At 30.8% G+C, this 23994-nt stretch overlaps 2 protein-coding genes and 1 long non-coding RNA gene across 5 annotated transcripts in view; 2 read left to right on the top strand and 1 right to left on the bottom strand.

Annotated features, from left to right (window-relative positions):
- LOC147907924 (uncharacterized) overlaps positions 1-23994 on the top strand; it is a 112639-nt gene that overhangs the window by 45659 nt on the left and 42986 nt on the right. The gene's annotated exons all lie outside the window — the stretch shown is intronic.
- Positions 1518-5375, top strand: RpS26 (ribosomal protein S26). The gene is made up of 3 exons (XM_011068029.2): positions 1518-1675; positions 4700-5008; positions 5292-5375. The coding sequence occupies exons 1-3, from the start codon at positions 1673-1675 to the stop codon at positions 5322-5324; spliced, it is 345 nt and encodes a 114-aa protein (XP_011066331.1). The 5' UTR covers positions 1518-1672; the 3' UTR covers positions 5325-5375.
- Positions 5377-23143, bottom strand: LOC105153279 (PEST proteolytic signal-containing nuclear protein). Of its 3 annotated transcripts, none has more exons than XM_011068028.2 (3): positions 22991-23143; positions 6226-6425; positions 5377-6129 (listed from the first exon to the last, which is right to left on the bottom strand). In XM_011068028.2, the coding sequence occupies exons 1-3, from the start codon at positions 23025-23027 to the stop codon at positions 5887-5889; spliced, it is 480 nt and encodes a 159-aa protein (XP_011066330.1). In that variant the 5' UTR covers positions 23028-23143; the 3' UTR covers positions 5377-5886. The 3 variants fall into 3 exon arrangements, with proteins under 3 accessions (XP_011066330.1, XP_087267902.1, XP_011066328.2); XM_087411776.1 differs by lacking the exon at positions 22991-23143 and adding an exon at positions 18563-18728; XM_011068026.2 differs by lacking the exon at positions 22991-23143 and adding an exon at positions 14753-14814 and having other exon boundaries at positions 6226-6418.

Here is a 23994-nt window from a genome sequence, read left to right as displayed (position 1 = left end):
AAGCGAAATGTACCATCTATTACTACTGCGAGTTCCGATTGGCTTTCGCTTTTCTACTTTCCGTTTTCCGTTTTTCTGTCAAGATGTGAATCCGGCCTAATACCTAAGCTTTCCAATTTACAGCCGTTCAAATATTTCTTTTTATGATTAAAATCTACAACATATATCCTCTTCCACAACTTTCACAATCTTCCTAATTGTCTTACCAATCATGTGTATAAATAAATGTACTAATAAATAATAAAATTATTTATTATGTCACTTACCTTAATCTTACTCCTGAACCGTCTCGGGAAAAAATGTTTTATATATAATTATATATTATATAATTACATATATTTATATATAATTTTTTAAATGTATATATTGGGTCATCTAAAAAGTATCCGCGGTTTTTTGTCACTAGATGTGTGTTGATGGTCATATATCTAGTGACAAAGTACCGCGGATACTTTTTAGATGACCCAATATAATTATGTATTAAACATTTTTTCTCGGGGCTTATGAGGTTAGGTTAGGTTATATATATACACCAACTGCTGTTCAACTGCGGAATTTTCTCAGGAAAATCAGTGATTTTATATGGAATCACTATTATTCTTACACCATAGTTCTTACTTTAGCTCGGATCCTCATATGGACAACAGTTAGGGTTGCCAGATTCAAAAGTGTAAATTACCGAACATTTCATTTTTGGAAACAAAATCGAATCGGATAAAACTGGACATAAACAATAATTATAGAATTAGATTAAATAACAAATTTTATAAGAAATTAAAATTAATTGTTTTCCAAACAATTTGGAAAACAAAGTTGGATGAATAAAATAAACTATTATATATCATTTAATATCAGACATTTTATTTTTAAACATAAAATTATATTATTGGGTCATCTAAAAAATATCCGCGGTTTTTTGTCACTAGATGGTGTTGATGATCAATACTTGGCGGATACTTTTTAGATGACCCAATATATAAATGGAAGGGGCATTGCCTATACTTCCCATGGCTCGCGCTGATGCAAAAATCTGTGCGAGAGGGAAAGATAGTAAGGGATAAATGTTCTCAATTGCATGCGTCGGTTCCGATGTTCCTTGTTCAAGTACCGCGTGTGGAGGATCGAGAAGCAGCGATGATGGAGGGGGCAATGATGTACAGCAGGAACGAGGAACAAACGCATGCGCATTGCAAACATTTATCTCTTATTACCTTTCTCTCTTGCACAGATTTTGGCTTAACGTTCAGCGACCTATTCTCCTTCCATTTATATATGTTCTAAGCATCAAACGTTGATTGGTAAAAAATGGGTGATAGAGGTAAATTTTATCCTTACAACAGGTTTTTCACCAATCAGCGTTCTTTGTCAAAGCGCTGTTGGCTGTACGAAGATCTAGGCTTAAGGTGCCTTTACATTAAGTTTGCGTCAAGTTTCTTACGTCGAGCATTGTGAACTTACTATTCACTAAAAACAGGTTACGTGATCAAAATTAACGAATAGGAAGCTCACAATGCTCGACGTTCGACGCTTGACGCTGTTATGTAAAGATACCTTTAATCTGGCTCTACCAGCTTTGTCGATGGATAGAGTCACGTTTCTACTTCGTATTGTATAAACGTGGGGTTTGCAACTTCCGCTTGAGGTTCTTTTCTGTGAGATTTTTGATAAAAAGATGGTAATGTAGCTTTGTTTATTTTTATAATTCTCCCGAATTCTCGCATCATACGTTTCGGGCTTGCAAAATTTTCTTCGTCATCGCTTAGGCCAAATATATGTCGCGTTTTGATAACAAATTTCGTAGAGGATCGACATCCTTTGCTTAAAGCTGCACTTTATCTATAAAGTGAGCCATGTGGCTGCCACATTAATTATCTCAAAGATGTAACGAGCGTTAAGTTTTAACTTTTTAATTTAATTCTAGAAACGCGAATTAACTAAGCACGTTTGTGGTTTATTGTAAAAATCAACGAGGCGAAGACTAGGACGAAGTTATATCCTAACTAATGTCCCATATTACTTGATATATATATAATGTGGATAGTGAATTTTTAGATTCATATTTTAATACACACACATACACACACACACACACAATATGGAACATACACTATATCACTTATAAATTCGATACACTTTCGATATTTCATATTTTACGAAAAGTATTTCGGTAAAAAGAAAATCATAGAGAAATTTGTAAAAATGCATTCTTAAGAGAAAAATAATTTTTTAAATTAATCAATTTTCCAGAAAGCATTTTAAAATTTGAGAGGTTTACTTTAAAATGTTTATTAAATTTTATCCAATGATGTTTCATACAGATATAGCTTTAAAATATAACAAATATGTTGGAAAAAATATCAACTTTTTTCAATATTTGCTATATTTTTAATTTTATGTAATTTAGGAACAAAATATCATGAAGATAAAATTCAAATTGAAAGCTCTATCTTTCCTACTTATAATTTATAAAAATGCATTTTTAAAGCTACGATTTTTTTCACTGAGATATTTCTTATAAAAATATGAAAATATCGCAAGTGTTTTCGAAGTTAAGATATAAATGATAGTGCATATATATGTACATATGTACGTATATATGTATGTATGTATGCAAGTATATATATATGTATATATGTATATTTGTAGTGTATGTATTTATTGTATATATTGATTTTACATTGTTATACAGGATGTTCCATTTGAAGCTTTGGATGCAATTATCTCTCAAACTATTAATTTCTTGATAATCGTTGAACTATTTGTTATTTCAAAAATATTGAGACGATCTTAATTTTTTTAAAAGAAATTATATAGTTTTTTCTATATAGTATGATTCCTCTAATGCTGCATATAAAAGTTGAGATAGAGATACCAATAAATTAATACGAGATATTGGTTTTTATGTTCCTTTATCGGTCAAATTTGACTTGTTCAGAAGCCATTATTCGAAAAGTAGTTTATGAGATGTTTTATATTTCATTCTGACTCCATGTTATGTAACATGAAATATTAAATATCTCGTAAACTATTAATTTTTTATTATTTGTCTTAATATTTTTATGAATGAATAATGAATCAATTGATATAAAGAAAACACAATTACTTATTTTTTACTTAATTTATCTCATTGTTCTGTTTATAAAAGGAAATTAATCCATTCAGGCCTGATTTTGTTGAAATCATATTAAACAAATTTTTTAAATTCAATTTTTTTTATTTTATGCGCACTTTTATATAAGTAGTTTATAATATTTATAATATTTAAATAATTTATCTTAAAATTTTGACTTTTTCCAACATATACATTATTATGTATATCAAATCTCAAATGATGCCGATAGAGAATTAAATAATTTCAACATGTTTTCAAATTTGGTGTACATTATAAGCTGGGTTTAGAGGGGTTAAAGTAGGGGGTAAAGATTATCAAGAAATTAATAGTTTACGAGATATATAATATTTCATGTCAGTCTAAGGTACCAGAATAAGGTATAAAATATCTCGTAAACTATTGATATTTTGGTATATCTACTTTTTATATACACCTTTTATATCTACCTTTTATATACTTTTCTATGCAGAGTAAGTAGAAGAATCATATATATTATATAAAAAAACAATGTAATTTCATTTGAAAAAATAAAGATCATTTTGAAATCTTAGAATACATCACAGATTCATCTAGAGAGGATCTGTAATTATCAGCAAATGTCCTCGAAATAAAGCAAATACCACTTTTTAGAAAACATTTTTTAGAATAAAGGTGGAATCACACGGTTCTTGCTCGATTTCTTGAATGATATGATGATTGAAGTATGATTGAAGTATGCACTCATGCATGCACACGTGCATGCTACTATGCTTGCTTTGATGTATACAATCTGATGTTTGACAAACTATGAAAAATCTATCAATTATTTCTTTTGATTGATACATACAAAAAAATAAGCTATGAAATAATCCTTAATAAATATAAAATCATGTATATGCAACATGTAACACTCAATGCATGAACCATGATGTAAGAATATATTCTTACATCATGACATGAATGAATTCTAGCATACATTGATACAGCAAAGCAAGCGTGGCTATATGCATGCTATCATTCAAGAAATCGAGCATCATGTAGATTCCATCTTAATGAATAGTTTAGGAGAGATAATTGTGTTGAAGTTTTAAATGGAACACCCTATATACTACATAATACAGTATATATTTATATCTATATACTTAATGTATAGATTGTAGAATATATATGTAAATTAAAAAAATATGTATATATATGTATATTTAATATATCGCTCATTCATTACAGACACAAACATTACAGACTCAAAATTGTGATTTTTAGTTGCTTGTAGATAAAGAACGATAACTTAGAGGAAAAGAAAGAAAATATTTATTTTTTCTTTATCAAAATTGCGTAGTGCGTTCAGAATCATCATCTAGATGCATCCGGACGATTCTGAACGCAGTCTAGTATTTCAAAATTAATATTACAAAATTTTAATAATTCAAAACATTCGAACTTATTTTCTGAAAAGCTTTATTTTTTAAAATTATATCGTGAGCAATTCTATTTCAAAATTAATTCATATAATTGATTCATTGTCGCAAACGGTTTATTATTATGATCATTTTTCTGATACACTGTTTATATCCATATGTATCTAATTCGTTTTTGTTTATTTGTCAGACTTGCAAACGCAGAAATGGTGGACGTGCCAAGCATGGTCGCGGCCATGTGAATCCAGTCCGCTGCACAAACTGCGCTCGTTGCGTTCCCAAGGACAAAGCCATCAAGAAATTCGTCATTCGTAATATTGTCGAAGCCGCTGCTGTCAGGGACATAACGGAGGCCAGCTTCTATCAATCTTATCAGTTACCTAAATTGTATGCTAAGCTTCACTATTGTGTCTCTTGCGCCATTCACTCTAAAGTGGTGCGGAACAGATCCAAGGCGGATCGTCGTATAAGAACGCCTCCTGTCCGTAACTTCCCAAGGGTAATTGTCTTTATAAAGATTTTGTAGTTCGTTTATTCATAAAAATCCGTGAACAAATCCTGCTAATCGATACTCTTTTAAGCTTTTTGGGAGCACAATGAAAGTTTTAATTATCTAAATCTGATTAGTAGTGAAATATATACAACGGGATATTATATATATTTTCAGTAAATGTACATCTGAGATTATATATAAGGTTATCACTAAGTAAATGTAAATTTTTTAAAGTCACAGTTATAAAATCTTTACAGTGTACATATTATATGATGCTTTTTGTTTTCAGGATCTACGCCAGGGTCAACAAAACAGGAAATAATTTTATTATGTAAAATTAATTTCGATATAAATAAAAATTCATAAAACCAGAGCAATGTTATATTACTTTTATTATTGTGAAAGAAAGTGTGAATAAAATACAATATTTTATCGTAAATTAATGCAAAGTTGGATAATAAGCTGTTTAGTGCTATTATATGAATAAACTTGGAATTGTCAAGTTTATTAGAGCGAGTATAGATAAGATTTATAATACATGATGTGCACTCACACATACACCCACCCATACACACACATATCAGTCAATATCCTCCTTAATTTTAAAAAGCGACATTTTAAATCTGAATTCTACCAATGAGTTACTTACATTTCATAAAAATACTTGCATCTGATTTTAGCAAGAAGAATCTCTAATAATTATTTAAAATTAATGTACAAGTAATAATTTTTCATGTACACGCGCGCACACACGCACACACACACACACACCAGTGTATGTGTATATACATAAATACATATAGTATATTGTGTATGTGTATGTGTGTGTGTAAATATATATATATATATATATATATATATATATATATATAATGTATGAAAAATCATTTGTTTGCTTCTTCCATTGCTTTCTTTAGCGTTTTCTCAAATATCTTTTTAGAGTCGCAGAATCCCTGTTTTGTTTTGCCGAACGAATTTGGTCCAGCCGATGTTGGTGTCTCACGTCCGATATTTCGCATCCTCATTCTCGCTTCTGCCGGCATCTCCTCTGGTTCTTCATCATCGTCTGCGTTGAACACCGAGGCTACTGTCGGTTTTGATACTGTCGTTGTCTTCGCAGTTGACTTCTGTAACAAAAAGTTATTTTATGAGAGGCAGAATTTTACAACAAAAATTTGTGTAACAAAACGAAGCATCACAGTCAATGTGAATATTTTACTTACGGAGAAAGAACCTAATTTAATTTGAATTCCTTTCTTCTGTTCATTGCCAGCCTTCTTCCCAAAGCCAAACGCCAACTTCTGTTTCTTTGCATCCAGCTGATCGCAATCGTCTGTACTGCTACGTTCCTCGGCTCTGAGCGGAGAACGATCCCTACCTCTGTCATCCTCTCTCCTGTCCTCGGTTCTGTAGACACTTGACCCTGACAACGTCAAACACTGGCAAAGTTCAGATCAAGTTAAACAAAGTTGACTTTTTAACCGGAAATCTTTAAGCGAGTTATGTTTAATGCAGTCCTATAAATTTAACAATTAGAAATTAGTTAAGTTATGAAGTAAAATTAAAATTATGCAATTCTGTAAAATTGTATATTACAATAATTATTACATATGTGAATATACATAATTATTTTGTACAAATCTTGAAAAAATTACGATGTAAGTAAAAATCAATCGCACTTATAATACGAAATATATTCTACACTCATCCGCAAAAAAAACGGTATACTGAAAAATTAGGAAAAATTTATCTGATTTCAAATGATCATAACTTCGTAAATAATGAAGACAAAAATATGTTTAAAAATGCGAAATGAAGCTTAAAGTGTCCATTTTAAGAATATTTGAATGAAATTTATACTGGGTCATTATCAAAATATCAAATGACAAATTGAGAAGATGAAAAGTTGATAATCGAAGATCCGTGATTGTCACGATGCATGGCATAAATCACATGACACCCTAATGGGACAAGATGCACATGATAGTATGGAACTTTATCTTTAAAACGCTTTTTTTACGAAGTTCGATACGATCATTTTTCACTGAGTTATTCCAAATTTAAGGTACCACTGTCATTAGTTGAAGTTATGATTTCCAGCAAACGAGAATCTGGATTAAAATGGATTGAAACTTTTTCTATCCGAATGTGTACTTTAAATAGCGAATATTTTTTTTGGATTCAATTAGATTCAATTAGATTTAATTGGATGCAATTGGATTGAAAAACTGCATTTCCTATTCAAAAATTTGAATTGAACAATATTCACAATTGTGTGTTTTTGCACAGAAAAATTTAATATTATTTTTAGATTGAAAGGCATAGAGATATGCTCCATGCAATTCCTATAAATGAATAAAAATGCATTCATTTTAACATTTGTGAATCAATATTTCTGAAAATCTGAATCCATTTCAATTCATTGCAATTCATTCTCGTTTGTTGGGTTGTAATTCATCCCAATATGAATTGCATAGAGTTTGACGGATCGGAATTGAATCTTATTTTGTGTGTGTGTGTTTAACTTTTAAATTATTTCTCTTTTATTTTTAATTTATTATAATGTTCTTTTACCTAAATTATTTTTATATTTCTCCCCCCCCCCCCATTTCTCTTACCTACTTCTATTAATTATCACTTTACTCAATTAAAAAAAATATTTAATTAATGATCTTGAATAAGTCTATGTTTTGAAAACTATATTAAAGAAATTAAAACTTTCTATTAATTTTTACCATAATTTTTTAATTTATTATCTCAATTTAAATCCCTATTACTTACAACCCTACTACCCCATCTTATAACCAATATCTATATAAATATCTATTCCATTATATAAATACAAAAATAAATTTAAACATCAAAATAAACGCTTGCCGCGCGGCAAAATGTGATGTAGCCAATAAGCTTACAGCTCCTAATGTGTTCTTTGTTTACCGTGTCTCATTACCGCGTACAGGAGCCATCAGTTTCGGATTTACAATAGATGTTTTAAACCTTAAGTCGCAAAAAATTGATTAACTACAGTCGAATACGAGGAGAATAATTGATTGTGATTCGTCCATTTCTTATGACTTAAAACACCTATTTAGATTCTGACTAAGTCCGTGTAATTGGCAAAAGGCACGTGTAATTGAAAATAAGTTACGCATGCGCATGGAATAAAAGCATTTTATGTGCTTTTTATCATTTTTTTTATCACGATTATTTTTTTTATCACTGACTCAGGAAAGATAAGCATAGTTTTCGTCCATTTTTTGTTTTAAAGCAATCTCATCATTTTGTTTTATCCAAATTGTCTTTATTTATAAATGGCACATAATACTAATTAATATGTCATTTCTCGTTTCTGACATCACGATTTAATATGGCTGTGACTATTCGGAAGCCTTAAAAATATAAAATTTTTTATCTAAAAGTGAAATTTCCAATATTGACGAAGATACAGTTGATTATGTCGAGAGGTTCATAGCAATCGGTACCTCTATGTTGCCGTTAAATTGTTCTGTTCTGAATATTTCAGATAAACAGTTATCTGACATCATAGTTACACATCTGTACTGTAAATGACATTGACGTATCATTTTAATATAGATTATACTGGTTTCAGTTAAAAATCAGTGCGTCTATTTGCTTAAAATACGACGAAAGAAGATTGTTATTGAAACTTTAATTGCGTTTTTCTCAGAATAGTGTTTTAAAAAACGGTGGACACTACAACTACCACAAAAATTAATCCAAATCAGAAAGACAAAGGGCTACGAGCCTAAAACAATCGTTATAAAATAAAAATTTTTAACCGTTAATAAATAAAACATGTTATCTAGTTAAAATATAAACTTTGATTAGTAACAAAAACAAAACAAATCGATCTCTGTTGGATCATTATCAATGTAAACAAAAAGGATGGAAATATTACATAGTTAAGACATACAAAAATTAAAGTTCGCTCTCGATCGCATCATTGATAATCAAACTCGCTCAATTTAGAATAAATGTTACAGGAATGTTGTAATCGGAAAATCATTTCAGAAACTATATAGATTGCGAGTCTTCGTTTAATAAAAGATTAGTTTCTGTTCGGTTTAATGACTTTAATGTACATTTCGCATGATATTATAATAGATTACTTTTTTACTTTTTTATTTTTATTGGTATTCCTTGTTTCTTGTATTTCTCTTATTAGATTTGATTACTTATTCTAATTATAATTTTATATATTTGTACTTTTTAATAGAAACAAGTTATGTTTGTCTATTATCTTCATACACTATCAAGAGGAATACATGATTTCCGATTGCAACATTCCTGTAACATTTATTCTAAATTGAGCGAGTTTGATTATCAATGATGCGATCGAGAGCGAACTTTGATTTTTGTATATCTTAACTATGTAATATTTTCACCGTTTTTGTTTACATTACTAATGATCCAATAGGGATCGAAATGTTTGTTTTGTTTTTGTTCGTTACTGGCAAATTAAAGTTATATTTTAACTAGATGACATGTTTATTTATTAACGGTTAACAATTTTTATTTTGTAACGATTGTTTTAGGCACGTAGCCCTTTGTCTTTCTGTTTTTAAATTTATTGAGTCTTATTACTATTATAATTTAATCTAAATCATTTAAAATTTTGCTCAGTTATTGTCAATTGAATTATCTAAAGAAATACCTGTAGTTTTTGAGATAACTTATACATATACTTTTTTTATAATTCATACTTTTATATTGAATTTTTACATGAAAACTTTTTTCGCGTGCACCATTTTCACATTTTTAAATATTTTTTTAAATCGGACAGATATTTCTTTAATAAAGGAGAGTACCAATTTTTCGCGATCACTCGGAAATCATTTTATTTCTATGTTTTTTTATACATTTTTCTTCCTAAAAATCGAAAATAATCATTATAATAATGCTAGACTTAAGGAAAAATTGATGCATTGAAACAAAGTGAATAAAATCCGATTTGCATCGTTATAAAATCATTATCAGTTGTAGTTCATTGATTTAGAAGTTAATTCCAAATTGAATTAAATGCGAGTGATATTGCACCAGTAAAAACATTAATTAGATACTTATTATACTTTTTATTAGGTCATTTGTAACAAAAAAAATTAATAATCTTATGAAAAATATTGAAAACTTGATAATAGGTGAAACATCAATTATTGCTTTCAAACAATCCTTTTTACGAATCATTTTATATTTTTAGATTCGATTTGTAACGACTATAATATTAATAATGATAATTGGCAACGAAAAAGTTTTCTTATTATTTAAAAAATAATGATAAATATCGAGATGCCCTCCTTTCTTTTATTCGGATTTGGAACCGACAATGGTAAAGTTACATTTTCTATTTATATATTTACACTCGCACGCACACACATATGTACATATGTATATATATATATATATATATATATATATATATACATATTTATACGTATAAATATTTATATATTTATATTCTCGCGTCCAAGCTTACACATATGTACATATACAAATGTTTTTTTTTTATTCATTTTCGCTTTTAGAATCACTATATCCAGTCGGTATCCCTACTGAAAAATTATTATTTCAAAATTGAGCAGGAATTCTAATATTATGTATGTGTAATGTAAAATATATAAATATGTTTATATGTAATATGTATATAGGGTGTCTGGAAATAATCGCCAAATTTTTCATGAGCAGGTAGAGCGGAGTAGGCCAGGCGGACGCACGTATTCGGCTATCTTTAAGGATTAATATCTCGTTAATTATTGGAGAAACTTACAAAATGATACAGGACTTTTCGACTCAGATTAGTCCGCTCTACATGCCCATGAAATATTTGGCGATTATTTCCAGACACCCTCAGTTTAGTCCGCTTTATACCTTTATATGACAGTTTTATCTTTTTTACTTATCAAACACCCTGTACACACACACACACACACACACACACACACACACACACACACACACACACACACACACACACACACACACACAGTGTGTGTGTGTGTGTGTGTGTGTGTGTGTGTGTGTGTGTGTGTGTGTGTGTGTGTGTGCGCGTGTGTGTGTGTGCGTGTATATACAGAATGTCTGGAAAATAATCGCCAAATATTTCATGGGCAGATAGAGAGGACTAAACTGAGTCGAAAAGTCCTCTATCATTTCGCAATAGTTAACAAGATATTAATTACTAAAAATTGCCAAATATTGGTCTTGAATAATTTTTTACTCAAATACTATCGACTTTACAGAAAAACTGCAAGAGATAAAAATTTATTTTCTTCTCAGATCTGAGAATTTTTTCAGAATTTTTTCAGAATTTTTTGATACCGTATTTTCTCGTGCTGGCAAAAAAAAAAGAAAATGCAGTACTAAAAAGTTGATAAAAAATTCTGAAAAAATTCTTAGAACTTTATGAGAAGAAAATAAATGATTTTTGTCTCTCTTGCAGCTTTTCTATAAAGTTGATAATATTTGAGTAAAAAATTATTCAAGACCAATATTTGGCAATTTTTAGTAATTAAAGTTTGTTAACTATTACGAAAATTGCAAAATGGTAGAGGACTTTTCGACTCAGTCCTTTCTACCTGCCCATGAAATATTTGGCGATTATTTCCAGACAACTTATATATATATATATATGCAACATACTTAACTAACACCCTATATATATATAGGGTGTTAGTTAAATATGTTGCATCAACAGAGCGATTCTTTAATTTATTTCAAATCCATATAAACATGAGTCCTAAACGGCTTAGTTTCCGAAATACAGGTGAATGTTCACAAATATTTGACGAAACGGTAAATTGCATTGGAAATATTTTCCTGCATAAATATGCCTTGCTTCACGTGAATTACCATTCGCACAATTGTAAACAAAGTGACAAAGTCAAAGTCAAAGTAAAAGTCACAAAATCAAAAACAGACTTCAGTTTTTATGTTGTTGCGGATATCAGTTAGCTTGTACATACGTTTTCAGTCCATCAAAATCGGTTTCATTATGCCTAAGTTTACAAATTTTGAAAGGCAGATATTCACTCTGCCTATGGTCTTGCAAATGGTAATTCACGTGAGGTAAGGCGTATTTATGCAGAAAGATATCTCCAACGCAGTTTACCATGTAAAACATTTGAGAATATTCACCGCTATTTTCGAGAAAAGAGTTTTTTCTTAAGGAATAACCTGTTTTTGTTTTTCTATTTTTTATGAGTTTTTGACTAGTTCAAGCTGTATTTCTTCCAAATAAACAGATTATTATTACACGTTTAAATTTTTTTAATTTGAAAACTAAACTGGACACATTTTTATATTGGCACTTGCCTCATTTCCCGCGCGCCAATCTATCGACAGCGGATATTCGGCGCTTGAAAAATAATATTGGGTCATCTAAAAACCGCGGATACTTTTTAGATGACCCAATATTTCGATTGCGAAAATTGGGAAATGATCAAGAACTGTTGGAAAAAACTCAGTTCATTCTGAAGCGTGCACATGTACTTACAAAAAAATGTTACGTAAATATTACTTGTTTCAAGTAAATAATAAGAGTATTTTAAAATTATATTATTAAGAAAATATTCTTTGTAATGATATAATCGTTACTCAAAAGAAGAAGAATAAAAATTGCATTCTCTTTTAGTACTAGAATGATATTTTTCTGCATTTTTCTACACTATTGTTCATGGAAGTTCGGACAACCGTATAAATTTTATCGAATGATTATTTTAAAAATTTAGACTTTATAAAACAGCAATTGTATTATTTTTGAAATATATTTTGAATCGCTTGTATATGCAACACATACTAACAATTGCAAAAGCTTTATAAATTAAGTTTTAATTTTGTATGTCAAAAAGTATTGTCTTTACTTCGTATAACATTGATATTATAATTAATAAATTTCAAAAATTCGATCAGAGAACACAAATATGGGCTCACGCTATGGTGTATGTTGTCAGCCCATAAGTAGGAGATAGCAAAAGCTTTATAAAATATTTTTAATTCAATTTTGGTACATAAAATTAAAAATAATTTATAAAACTTTTGCAATTGCTAGTATGTGTACAAGTGATTTAAAATATATTTCAAAAATAATACAATTGCTGTTTTATGTCTTAATTTTTTATATCATCATTCGATGAAATTTATATAGATGTTTGAACTTTTATGAGCAGTAGTGTAGAAAAATGCAGAAAAATATCATTCTAATACTAAGAGAGAACGCAATTTTTATTCTTTTTTTTTGAGTAACGATTATATCATTACAAAGAATATTTTCTTGATAATATAATTTTAAAATACTCTTATTATTTACTTGAAACAAGTAATATAATATTAACAATATAACTAATCTGTGCTTCGCGGGTTTTCTCCATGTCTTGGTCCATTCTTGATGTGCCAACGTTTCGTGGGCCTTGCAGTCCACTTCATCAGGGCGAGGAGCAGCCTGATACTGAGTCAGGTCATTATGATGCAGGTAGTATCAGGCTGCTCCTCGCCCTGATGAAGTGGACTGCAAGGCCCACGAAACGTTGGCACATCAAGAATGGACCAAGACATGGAGAAAACCCGCGAAGCACAGATTAGTTATATAGAAAGCACCCATGGAAGCATCAAGAAGATTGTCAAGTAATATTAACATTTTTTTGTATGTACATGTGCACGCTTCAGAATGAACTAAATTGAGTTTTTTTCAACAGTTCTTGATCATTTCCCAATTTTCGCAATCGAAATATTATTTCTAAAGTGCCGAATATCCGCCATCGATAGCTTGGCGCGCGACTTTAGCGCCTCTAAGCTCGAATGGCGCGACGCGCCTGCTAGACCATCCTCGCTCCTCGCGGCTCGCACGCCGTGCGCTCGGTGGACTGTATCTTCGGTAGATCGGACGGACGCGCGTATTTGACTATCTTTAAACGTTAATATCTCGTTAATTATTGCGAGCATTGCAAAATGATACAGGACTTTTCGACTCAGTTTAGTCCGCTCTATCTGCTCGGGACGGGTGGGGCCATATATTGATGTCACTCTATATATATATATATATATATATATATATATATATATATATAATATTATATCGATATATATATTATATATATATTATATATATATATATATATATACATAGATATATATGTATATATGTAAATATGTAATACGAGATGTAACTTTACCTCTGTCGGTCCCAAATCCGAATAAAAAGGAGGAAGGCATCTCGTCATTCATCATTGTTTTTTAAATAAAAGAACTTTTTCGTATTCAATTATCATTATCAATATTACAGTCAAAATTGAATTTAATCATATAAAATGATTCGTAAGAAGAATTAGTTAGAAAGCAATAATTGATGTTTTATCGTATTTTCAAGTTTTCATATTTTTCATAAGATTATTAATTTTTTTTTTGTGACAAATGATCTAATAAAAAGTATAATCTAATTAATGTTTTGTGATGCGATATTACTCGCATTTAATTCCAATTTGGGATTAACTTCTAAATCAATGAAACATAATTAACAGTGATTTATAATGATGCGAACAAGGATTTTATTCATTTTATTTCAATGTATTTTTTCTTAAGTTTGGTATTTATAATGATTATTTTTGGTTTCAACAAAGAAAAATACATAAAAAAACATAGAAATAAAACGATCTCCGAATGGTCGCGAAACTCTTGAAAATTAGTACCCTTCTTTAATGCAGATTAAAAATAATTAATCAAATTTTTGATATAGCATACTTTTTGGACCCGTTCTGATGTTCACCGTGAATCACTGAACTATACATACAGGGTGTTTCTTAAAAAGCGGACACTAATTATATAGCGCTAATCCTGATCTAAAATTGAGTCGAAATTTCCTGAGCCATTTTTTTTGTACAGTGCTGCATGAAGCAGTTATTATCGAATAAAGCTAATCCAATGGGCGCCGTCGTTTAAACAGACGCACGTCCGTGAGCCATGCTCTTGATAATGTGCGTGAGCACTTCGCCGCGCCGCTATGCCGCTGACTTCGCCGCTATCGCGCAATATTCTCACGCGTATTTCATAATAATGCGAAAAATTTGTTTTGCATTATTGCAAAAATCATATTCCTTCTGTCAGAAGCATTTTCTTTCAGGAAAATTTTAACAAGGAATACGAGAATTCTCGTCAAAACATAGCAGATTATATTAGATCATCTAACCACTGGTGTTGACCATCAACACCATCTAGTGACAAAAAACCGGATACTTTTTAGATGACCCAATATATTACATAAAAAATATAATCTTTTTGCTTACAAATTATTTAAAAAATCTTTTTTTGTAAATTTAAAACTCTGTAAGTCTCCTTTTAGAATAGAAATATTATCTTTATGCGGAGCACTAAGTCGCATGCATCCCACCTAAAGAACTTTCGGAAGATTAGATCAAAGGATTCGAAATAGTAATTGTTTAATGTCAAAACCTAAAATTGGTGCTGGTCGTGAACGCCGAATAAGAATCGAAACGGAAGAAATGATTTTGGACATGATCGAGTTAGATGCTACGACTAGTACACGTGTAATAGGCCGTCAATTAAATATCAGTCCCGCAACAGCCCACAGGGTATTGAAACATGATTTGTTATCCATTTCATGGATGTGTTTTGAACATATTTAAATGAGAGAAACCACCGTGCCAGAGAAAATTTCTGTCGTTGGCTTCTTCATAACAACGAAGCCGAAAGTTTTCTAAAAAATATAATGTGAACAGACGAATCTTTATTTACGCGCACATATTCAGCTGTCACAATCAACACCATTATGAAGTTATAAATCCACATGTGACATATACGCGCAGCTTTCAACATAGATGGAAGCTGAACTACTGGGCAGGCATTTTGGGTGACGAGAGTTATGAATCCCACTTTTTTACCAGATATTTTGACGATAAAAAATACAAAAATCTCTTGATTGACTATTGAGCAATATGTATCAATACATAGTAATGTGACGTTTTTTTTACAGGGAAGAGGTTACGTTGAATTTTTAAGACAAAGATTCTCAGATTTTTTAGAAGAAATTCCTCTTCTGCAGAGAACAGTTATATTTTTTCAACAGGATGGAGCACCACCGCATACATATCGAGACGTAATTTTCTAAATGAACGTTTTCCTGATCACTGGATAAAGAGGCCAATATGGGTCAATCAGATGGCGCGATACGAGAAATTTTTAATTTAGAAAGGCAAGAGAGGAAAATATGTAAAAGGAAATGCATTAATATATTACATATTAATTATTACTAGGTCACCGCTGGATTTTTTTCTTTGGAGTCATTTGAAGAAAATTATATGTAACGGAGCTCGCTTCACCTGAAGAAATTATTGGAAGGATGCAAATAGCTGTGCAAACTATTGATGAAGCAATGGTTCGACGCGTACATCGAAATTTAATTCTTCGTGCGGAAGCGTGCATCGAGGCTCGCTCATTTTGAGCAATTACTTTAATAAATCTTTATAAGACCTGTTATTAAAGAACAGTCTTTTTCAGGATCACTATATTTTACACACACACACATTTCTCATTTGCAAAAATTAATAAAACAGTTCCTCTCTTTTTTATGAGATAATCTCTGTATAAAATGTTGAATACAAAATTTTGGTTAATGTTAAAAAAAAAAGACGATGTAAAAAAAAATATATCTTTCTTTATTTTTTAACATGCTTCATGTAGTTCCTTTTATTCTATGGAATTATCTGGATATGTAATTGCCATAATAAATTCATTTAAAAAAATGCATCACTTCATTGTAACTGGATGAAAGCATTCGCAGAAAGATTCAGTGAGTAGTTTGTTTCAGGCTCTAAGTGTTAAGATTTCTGATGAAACTGTCCATTAAATTTAATGGACAGTTCATTACATTTGAGATTATGTAACTTAATTTTCAGTCATATCACACATTACTTTCCAGTTTCCTGCTTGACCACAAGCTTCCGTTTACATTACTTAAAATTCATTAAGGTATTTCTAACAATAAGATTAGAGCGTAGCGCTCCGCAGCTATCTCACTGTTAGAAATATCTTAATAAATTTTACGCTACGCTATCACTTTTTTACAAATAATAATTTATTAGGACAATTACATATCCAAATGAGTTCATAAATAAAAGAAATAAAAGAAAATACTCGAAATAAAAGAAAACATTAAAAAATAGAAAAACACATTCCTTTCTTTATAAAAAGATTTACATTTTTTTTTATAATTGAATAAATTTTACTGTAAGTTTATTTTTATAAACAATATGGCATAAAAGATACTTTTCTAATGTAAAATTCTTAAAAAATAATTGTCTAAAAGGAATAACGATTCTTATTAATGAATTAAAATTATGTCGAGACAATTCTGGATAAAGGAATTTGATTTTTATAACATTGTTAAAATTCCAAATAATAAAATGCATATGGCAAAGAATTTTGATATTTAATAGAATAAAATAATATTCTTAAGCTAATAAAGAAATTCAAAGCCTTATAGCTGCCGCATTTATATTGTGACATAACAATAATTAAATGAATTAAAAATTAAAATTATGTCAGGACATAATCAAAATTTTTATTTAGACACAATTTAAAATTAACTGAATTACTATTATGTACGAGGTGTAATAAAAGTTCGAAATTATCATATTATGTCAGAATATAATTTTAATTCATAAAATTTTTATTATGCCTTTACATAACTATAATTCGTTGAATTATTATTACGTAACAACATAATTATAAACCGGCAGCTAGAAATTTAAGTTCTTCAATATTAGCCTTAGAATATTGTTTCCTGTTGTAATAAAATGGTTTGTCATATGCATGTTATTATTAGCAATTTTAACAATATTAAAACGTTAAAATATTTGTACACAAAATTAAAATTATGCTGCGACATAATAATAATTATAAATTTCTGTTATAATTCTGATATAATTTAATTCTGATATATTTTCATTTGTATAATTATTATTATGTGTCGCGACGTCAAAGGAGACTTACAGAGTTTTGAATTTACAAAGAAAGATTTTTTAAGTAATTTGTAAGCAAAAGATTATATTTTTTATGTAATTTATAATTTGCTACGTTTTGACGAGAGTTCTTATTCTTTGTTAAAATTTTCCTCAAAGAAAATGCTTCTGACAGAAGGAATATGATTTTTGCAATAATGCAAAACAAATTTTTCGCATTATTATAATATACGCGTGAGAATATTGCGCAATAGCGGCGAAGTCAGCGGCATAGCGGCGCGGCGAAGCGCTCACGCACACTACTAAGTGCGCGGCTCACGGACGTGCGTCCGTTTAAATGACGGCGCCCATTGGATTAGCTTTACTCGATAATAACTTCATGCAGCACTGTACAAAAAAAATGACTCAGGAAATTTCGACTCAATTTTAGATTAGGATTAGCGCTATATAATTAGTGTCCGCTTTTTAAGAAACATTCTGTATACTGGAATGGGCATCGAGGAAAATTCGTGGCCACAATTGATCAGCCGTCATTTTAGTTGGGATATTTGAGCGAATCCGAAGCCCTTTTTACTTTTCTGCTCACACCCAGGCACACAGCACTTCATGTTGATGCTTTACACATTTTACAATCGCGATTTTATAATTTTTCGAAGTAATCTTTCAAATATAACCCCACAGACGATAATCTTGTTGACATCTTGCTATACGTCTCACTAAAGAATACTCAACGTAAGTTACGCATGAGCACCTGAAAGCTTCTGATTCGCTCTTATATCAAGCAAATTAAAATGGCGATGATCAATTGGTGCGACGATTTTCTATGCTTCACAGCGGAGATGCCATTCCAGTGTATACACAGGGTCTTCAAAAAATTTGGAAACGCTAAAATTTTTCGAAAACGATCAACTCTAGCGAAAAATATATAAAAGCAGAGTTGTAAGACTTCAAAAAATCTACCTAACTAATGATAAGAGAAAAATTCAACATGACCTTGGGTGGAGTCTGCAAGGTCATGTTGAATTTTTTAAATGGAATTCCCTATTTTTCATTGCATATTCTTAAAGCACATCTCGAGGGCTTTTCAAAATACTGTAATAAAATAATTTTTCATGAAGTACTTTTCGAGTTATAAGGCTTGAAAGTTACAGTAACGCCGGCATTAGCATTACGCAAGGCGTTCGACGGCTAAAATTTCTTGAATGTCATTCAGAATCATGTTCTGAATAACATTTGTCAAAATCAAAGCCAATGGAGGTTATATCTCTTATTTTCATTTTTGCGCAAAAATGAATTTTTAGTGCAAAAAATTAAGAGGAATAATCTCCAATGGATGATTGATCTTACCAAATGTTATCCAAGACATGATTCTGAACGAGAGGTTTTAGCCGTCGGTCGGACACTTTGCTAATGCTGACGATACTGTAACTTTCAAGCCTTATAATTTGAAAAGTACTTAATGAAAAAATATTTTATTGTAGTGTTTTGAAAAGCTGTTGAAATAAGTTATAAAACTATGTAATCAAAAGAGGGGAATCCTATTTAAAAAATTCAACTTGACCTTCATATGATCTTGCAGACTCCCAATGTCAACCTTTTATCATCAGTTACGTAGATTTTTTTGAAGTCCTACAACTTTGCGTTTATATACAAGGTGCGTCCCAAAATTTTCCGAACTTTTTCAATAGGGATAGGTCGGGTGGCGCCATCCGTGTGTTCGATTGCGCGTTTGAAAGGTACATCCCTAGCTGACTTCCAGTAAAAATTTCATGACATTTGGTTCAGTGGAAACGAAGTTATGGCGTCTCAAGTGTCAGTATGTTGTATACATCGGTACGAGAATGAACTTCGAACAAACAGCCAATATTAAGTTTTGTTTTAAACTTGTAAAACATTTACCGAAACCCATAATTTGATGAAACAAGTTTATGATAATTGTGTAGCCCGTGCCAGTGTTTATGAGTGGTATACGCGATTCAAGAACGGTCGTGAGGACATAAATGACGACGCACATACAGGTCGCCCAAAATCGACAATTAACGAAAATTCCATCGAAGTTGTGCGTAATTTCATCAAGCATGAGCCAAAATCTTCAGTGAGATACATGGAAATGGAATTGAACCCCAAATCAACGATTTATCGCATTTTGACCGAACATTTGGGCCTACAAAAAGTCTGTGCACGATTTGTTCCACACAAGTTGACTGACGACCAAAAAATGCATCGAATTCAACATTCAAAGGACATTATTAAGGAAGCAAAAAAGGACCAAAACTTCCTTTATAGCATTGTTACTGGTGACGAGACGTGGTGTTTTCAATACGATCCAGAAACCAAGCGTCAAAGCGCGGAATGGAAGGCGCGAAACGACCCAAAACCCAAAAAATCGCGTTTAGAGAAGTCAAAAGTGAAGACAATGCTCATTTGTTTTTATGATTCCAAGGGTATTGTGCACAAAGAATTCGTTCCAGCAGGCCAAACAGTTAATGCTGTATTCTATGTAAGCGTTTTGAAGCGTTTGGTGCACCGCATTCGTCGTATTCGGCCAGAATATCGCGAAGGAGGAAGTTGGCGCTTGTTACACGATAATGCGCCATCTCACCGTTCGACACTTGTCACTGATTTTTTGACTAAAAATCACATTTTAACAATCAACCATTCCCCGTATTCGCCTGATATGGCACCTTGTGACTTCTACCTATTCGGCAAAATGCATTTGTCCATGAAAGGAAAGCGGTATGTGGACGTAGAAGACATCCAAAGGGCTTGTACCACTATTCTGAAGGACGTGCCTTTGAACGACATAAAACACTCATTTGAAATGCTTTTAGATCGTGCCAAACGTTGTATTGAGTCCGACGGGGACTACTTTGAATAAACAATTTGAATTTGAAAAAAAAAGTAAACCGTTGTTGTTTTATTTCAAAAGTTCGGAAAATTTTGGGACGCACCTTGTATTTTTGATCGTTTTCGAGATATTTTAGCGTTTCCAGACTTTTTAAAGACCCTATAGTTCAGTGCCGTGGATGCCTTTATCACTCGCAGGTCTCTGAAAAACGTACTGTAGCGCCGCCATTTTGTTTGCCAAGAATATAATTATTACACGTTTTGTACACTAAGATAATAAATCGATTTTTTATATTATGTATAGTTTTTTAGTAATCAACTCCCAAAATAAGGTATGATTTTGAAGCCTTCAAGAGGGAATAACTCCTTAAGGCTTAAGGTTTACTACTTTATTGCAATCCCGCAAACACAATAGAGTGGTAATTCTACTAAAAAAAAAAATCACGTCATACAATTACAAAACAAAATTATGTAATTAAAACAAGTAAATCACATAACTGATTGTTTCAAATGTAATTTTTTAAAATTACGTCATGTGGAAAGTCAAATGATGATATGTTCTTTTTCTTCTATTTCTCTATTATTTAATTCTTTAATACTCGATAACAATAAAATCACAAGATGAAATTATTTCTATTATCATGTGAATTTTCCAATCACAATCAATTATTCTCCTCTATAATGAAATAAACCAATATATTGTACAACGAAATGGACTACCATCTACCTGCGTTTTTTTTCTCTCTTTTTATTAATGGATTCTTAAGACATTTACTGATATTACTGACAAGAATTTTTTTATGACTACTTTGATTTTTGATAAAAATGACTCGCAGCGTACTACACGGAATGATGAATACAGGATTAAAAATTATAATAGTATTGTAATACCATGTACATATTTTTGGTTTAGAACAATGTTGAAATATTATGATTACATTGAAAATGACTCGATTGGAGTGACTCGAAACGTTTGTTGTCAATTATAATTGTTTATATGAATTTTTAATGCTAATTTAAATTAAAGTTCTTTGCTGCATTACTGGCTCTTTGCCCTTGTTTTACCACATTGTTTTATATGTACAGAGTCTTATTACTATTTATTAATTCTATAATAGATGTTTTTAAACCTTAAACCGTAAGAAATTAACTAATTACAGTCGAATAAGAGGAGAATAATTGATTGTGATTCGTCTATTCCTTGTGGCTTAAGGCTTAAAAACATCTATTGTATTGTCTGGGTATCAATCATGAAACTTTTTTCCTAGGATAAAAAGTGAAAAATGAAAAATTTTATAAAAAGTTACGATTCTTGTGCTCAGACCCTTGTTCTTCTTAAGGCTTACTACACCTATTATGTTTGCAGACTTATAAGCTTTCTATAATAAGCTGTTACTTAAGTCTTAAACCGTAAGAAATTAACCAGTCACAGTCAAATGTGATAAGAATAATGAATTATGATTAGCCAATTTCTTATAGCTTGAAGCTTATTCTATAATGAGTTGATAGTCAATAGTCCTAAGTCTTATCGGTAGTCGGTGAAGTTTGGTCACCAGCCAACTATAGATTACTGACTCATTGGCTGTGTTCAGCTGACTCAATACTTGAGTGAGTGCTTGCTACTGTTGATGTATTCTTTTAGATCTAAAATTTTGATTAGATGATCTAAAAGAATACCAATAATAGCGAGCGCTCACTCAACTGTTGAGTCCGCTGAATGCGCCCATTGTAAAATCTTCATTCACTTATCAAAAAAAGACCTTATTCATTTTAATAGTTTATGCATGGAAATAATATCTAATGGTGAATTTGATCACTCGCGTTACGCTGGATTAGTGCATATTAAAAGCTACTTTATATAAAATATTTCAATGCAGTGAGATGTAATCAACTTTGATAATGAAATGATATACCTTGATAATGAAATCCATACATATTTTAGTAAATAACATGACAATATCATTAGTAGATAGTTAATTGTTTAAAATATTTATATACTTTTACACTTAACTTTGCTAATTTCATGTATAGCAGCTTTTAGTATGCATAGATCTAGCGTAGTGCAAATGACCGAAATCGCTATAAGTATCTTCCCAGGATTGTAATGTGCGTTATCTACATTTACTAGCAGCGTAATAGATAAAATGAACAAAACCTTTTCTAAAATCGTCTCCGGAATTTCTCCTGGACATTTTGTTAATATCCTGTGGATACAGCTCGAGCCAGATTTACACCACTCTTGCAGATTACACTATATACGAGGTAACCTAAAAATCGTTACTCGAAACTATTTGTCTGCATTGTTGCCAACATGAAGAGATCAGGAAATCAAACTTATGGTCTAGTTTACATCGTGCACTTGATACACGTGTAAAAGTACCTTTTCATGTTGACGCTCAACCATAAGTATTGTTCATTTTGTCTCTCGGGAGCTACTCGGGGTCGCTCCGAATGAACCCAGCGTACTTGAAATATAGGATCACACTACGTACATGGTACAAAAAGTAAGGTGAACCATTCCCACGGATGCGCAGTAGATTGAAAGTAGTGGGGAGATATGTCAATCAATCAACTTTCGAGTTCATTTACAGAAATTCACATGATTTGTTTTGCAAATAAGTACACTGTAAATTAGTACAATTTTGATTGGTCGAACTCCGCCATTATGCGCAATGGTTCACATTGCGTTCGGCAATGTAAATCTGAGATGCGAACTAGTAGCTGGCGAGCTTGGTCACGTGATCTTCAAGCGATCCGAGTGCCAAGAATTAATTCCGAACGCTATAGAGCTGTAAACTGTCCTTTAAGATTATAAAATGAAATTGTTTGTTACTTTTATGAATAAATAAAAAATATCCTATTAATGAAAATTTGTTTCGCTTTACTAAAAACTAATAATAGTCTTATATACTAAAAATAGATCGTTACACATGTAGCAGATTCATATGAAAAATGTTTTTAAAAGAAAATACTACATTATAAAATAAATTTCAACAATTTATAAGTTATATTACTTGATTTATATTCGTCAGAGTTTTTAATATAAAATGCAGTTTGATTTTATTTTATAATTTTATTTTATAATTCTATATATGCAATATAAGCTAAAAATTAACTAGCAAATTCTTTGTTTTCAAATACGTAACTTTAAATTCATAA

This window comes from Acromyrmex echinatior, chromosome 12 (assembly GCF_024713525.1).
Source record: "Acromyrmex echinatior isolate Ae372 chromosome 12, ASM2471352v2, whole genome shotgun sequence".
Lineage (NCBI taxonomy): Eukaryota > Metazoa > Arthropoda > Insecta > Hymenoptera > Formicidae > Acromyrmex > Acromyrmex echinatior.
Note: the sequence above shows the minus strand (reverse complement) of the source record. Positions and strands in the feature narration are given on the sequence as shown.

Bases quoted from the DNA above. Each gene is read 5' to 3' on its own strand.
- LOC105153279 (XM_011068026.2), bottom strand. From the start codon at position 14,799: ATGTATAGTTCAGTGATTCACGGTGAACATCAGAACGGGTCCAAAAA. The intron at 6,419-14,752 runs GTATGCTATATC...GTCAGGGTCAAG, and splicing joins CATCAGAACGGGTCCAAAAA to TGTCTACAGAACCGAGGACA. The intron at 6,130-6,225 runs GTAAGTAAAATA...TTTTTGTTACAG, and splicing joins TTAAATTAGGTTCTTTCTCC to AAGTCAACTGCGAAGACAAC.
- RpS26 (XM_011068029.2), top strand. The intron at 5,009-5,291 runs GTAATTGTCTTT...TTTTGTTTTCAG, and splicing joins CTGTCCGTAACTTCCCAAGG to GATCTACGCCAGGGTCAACA.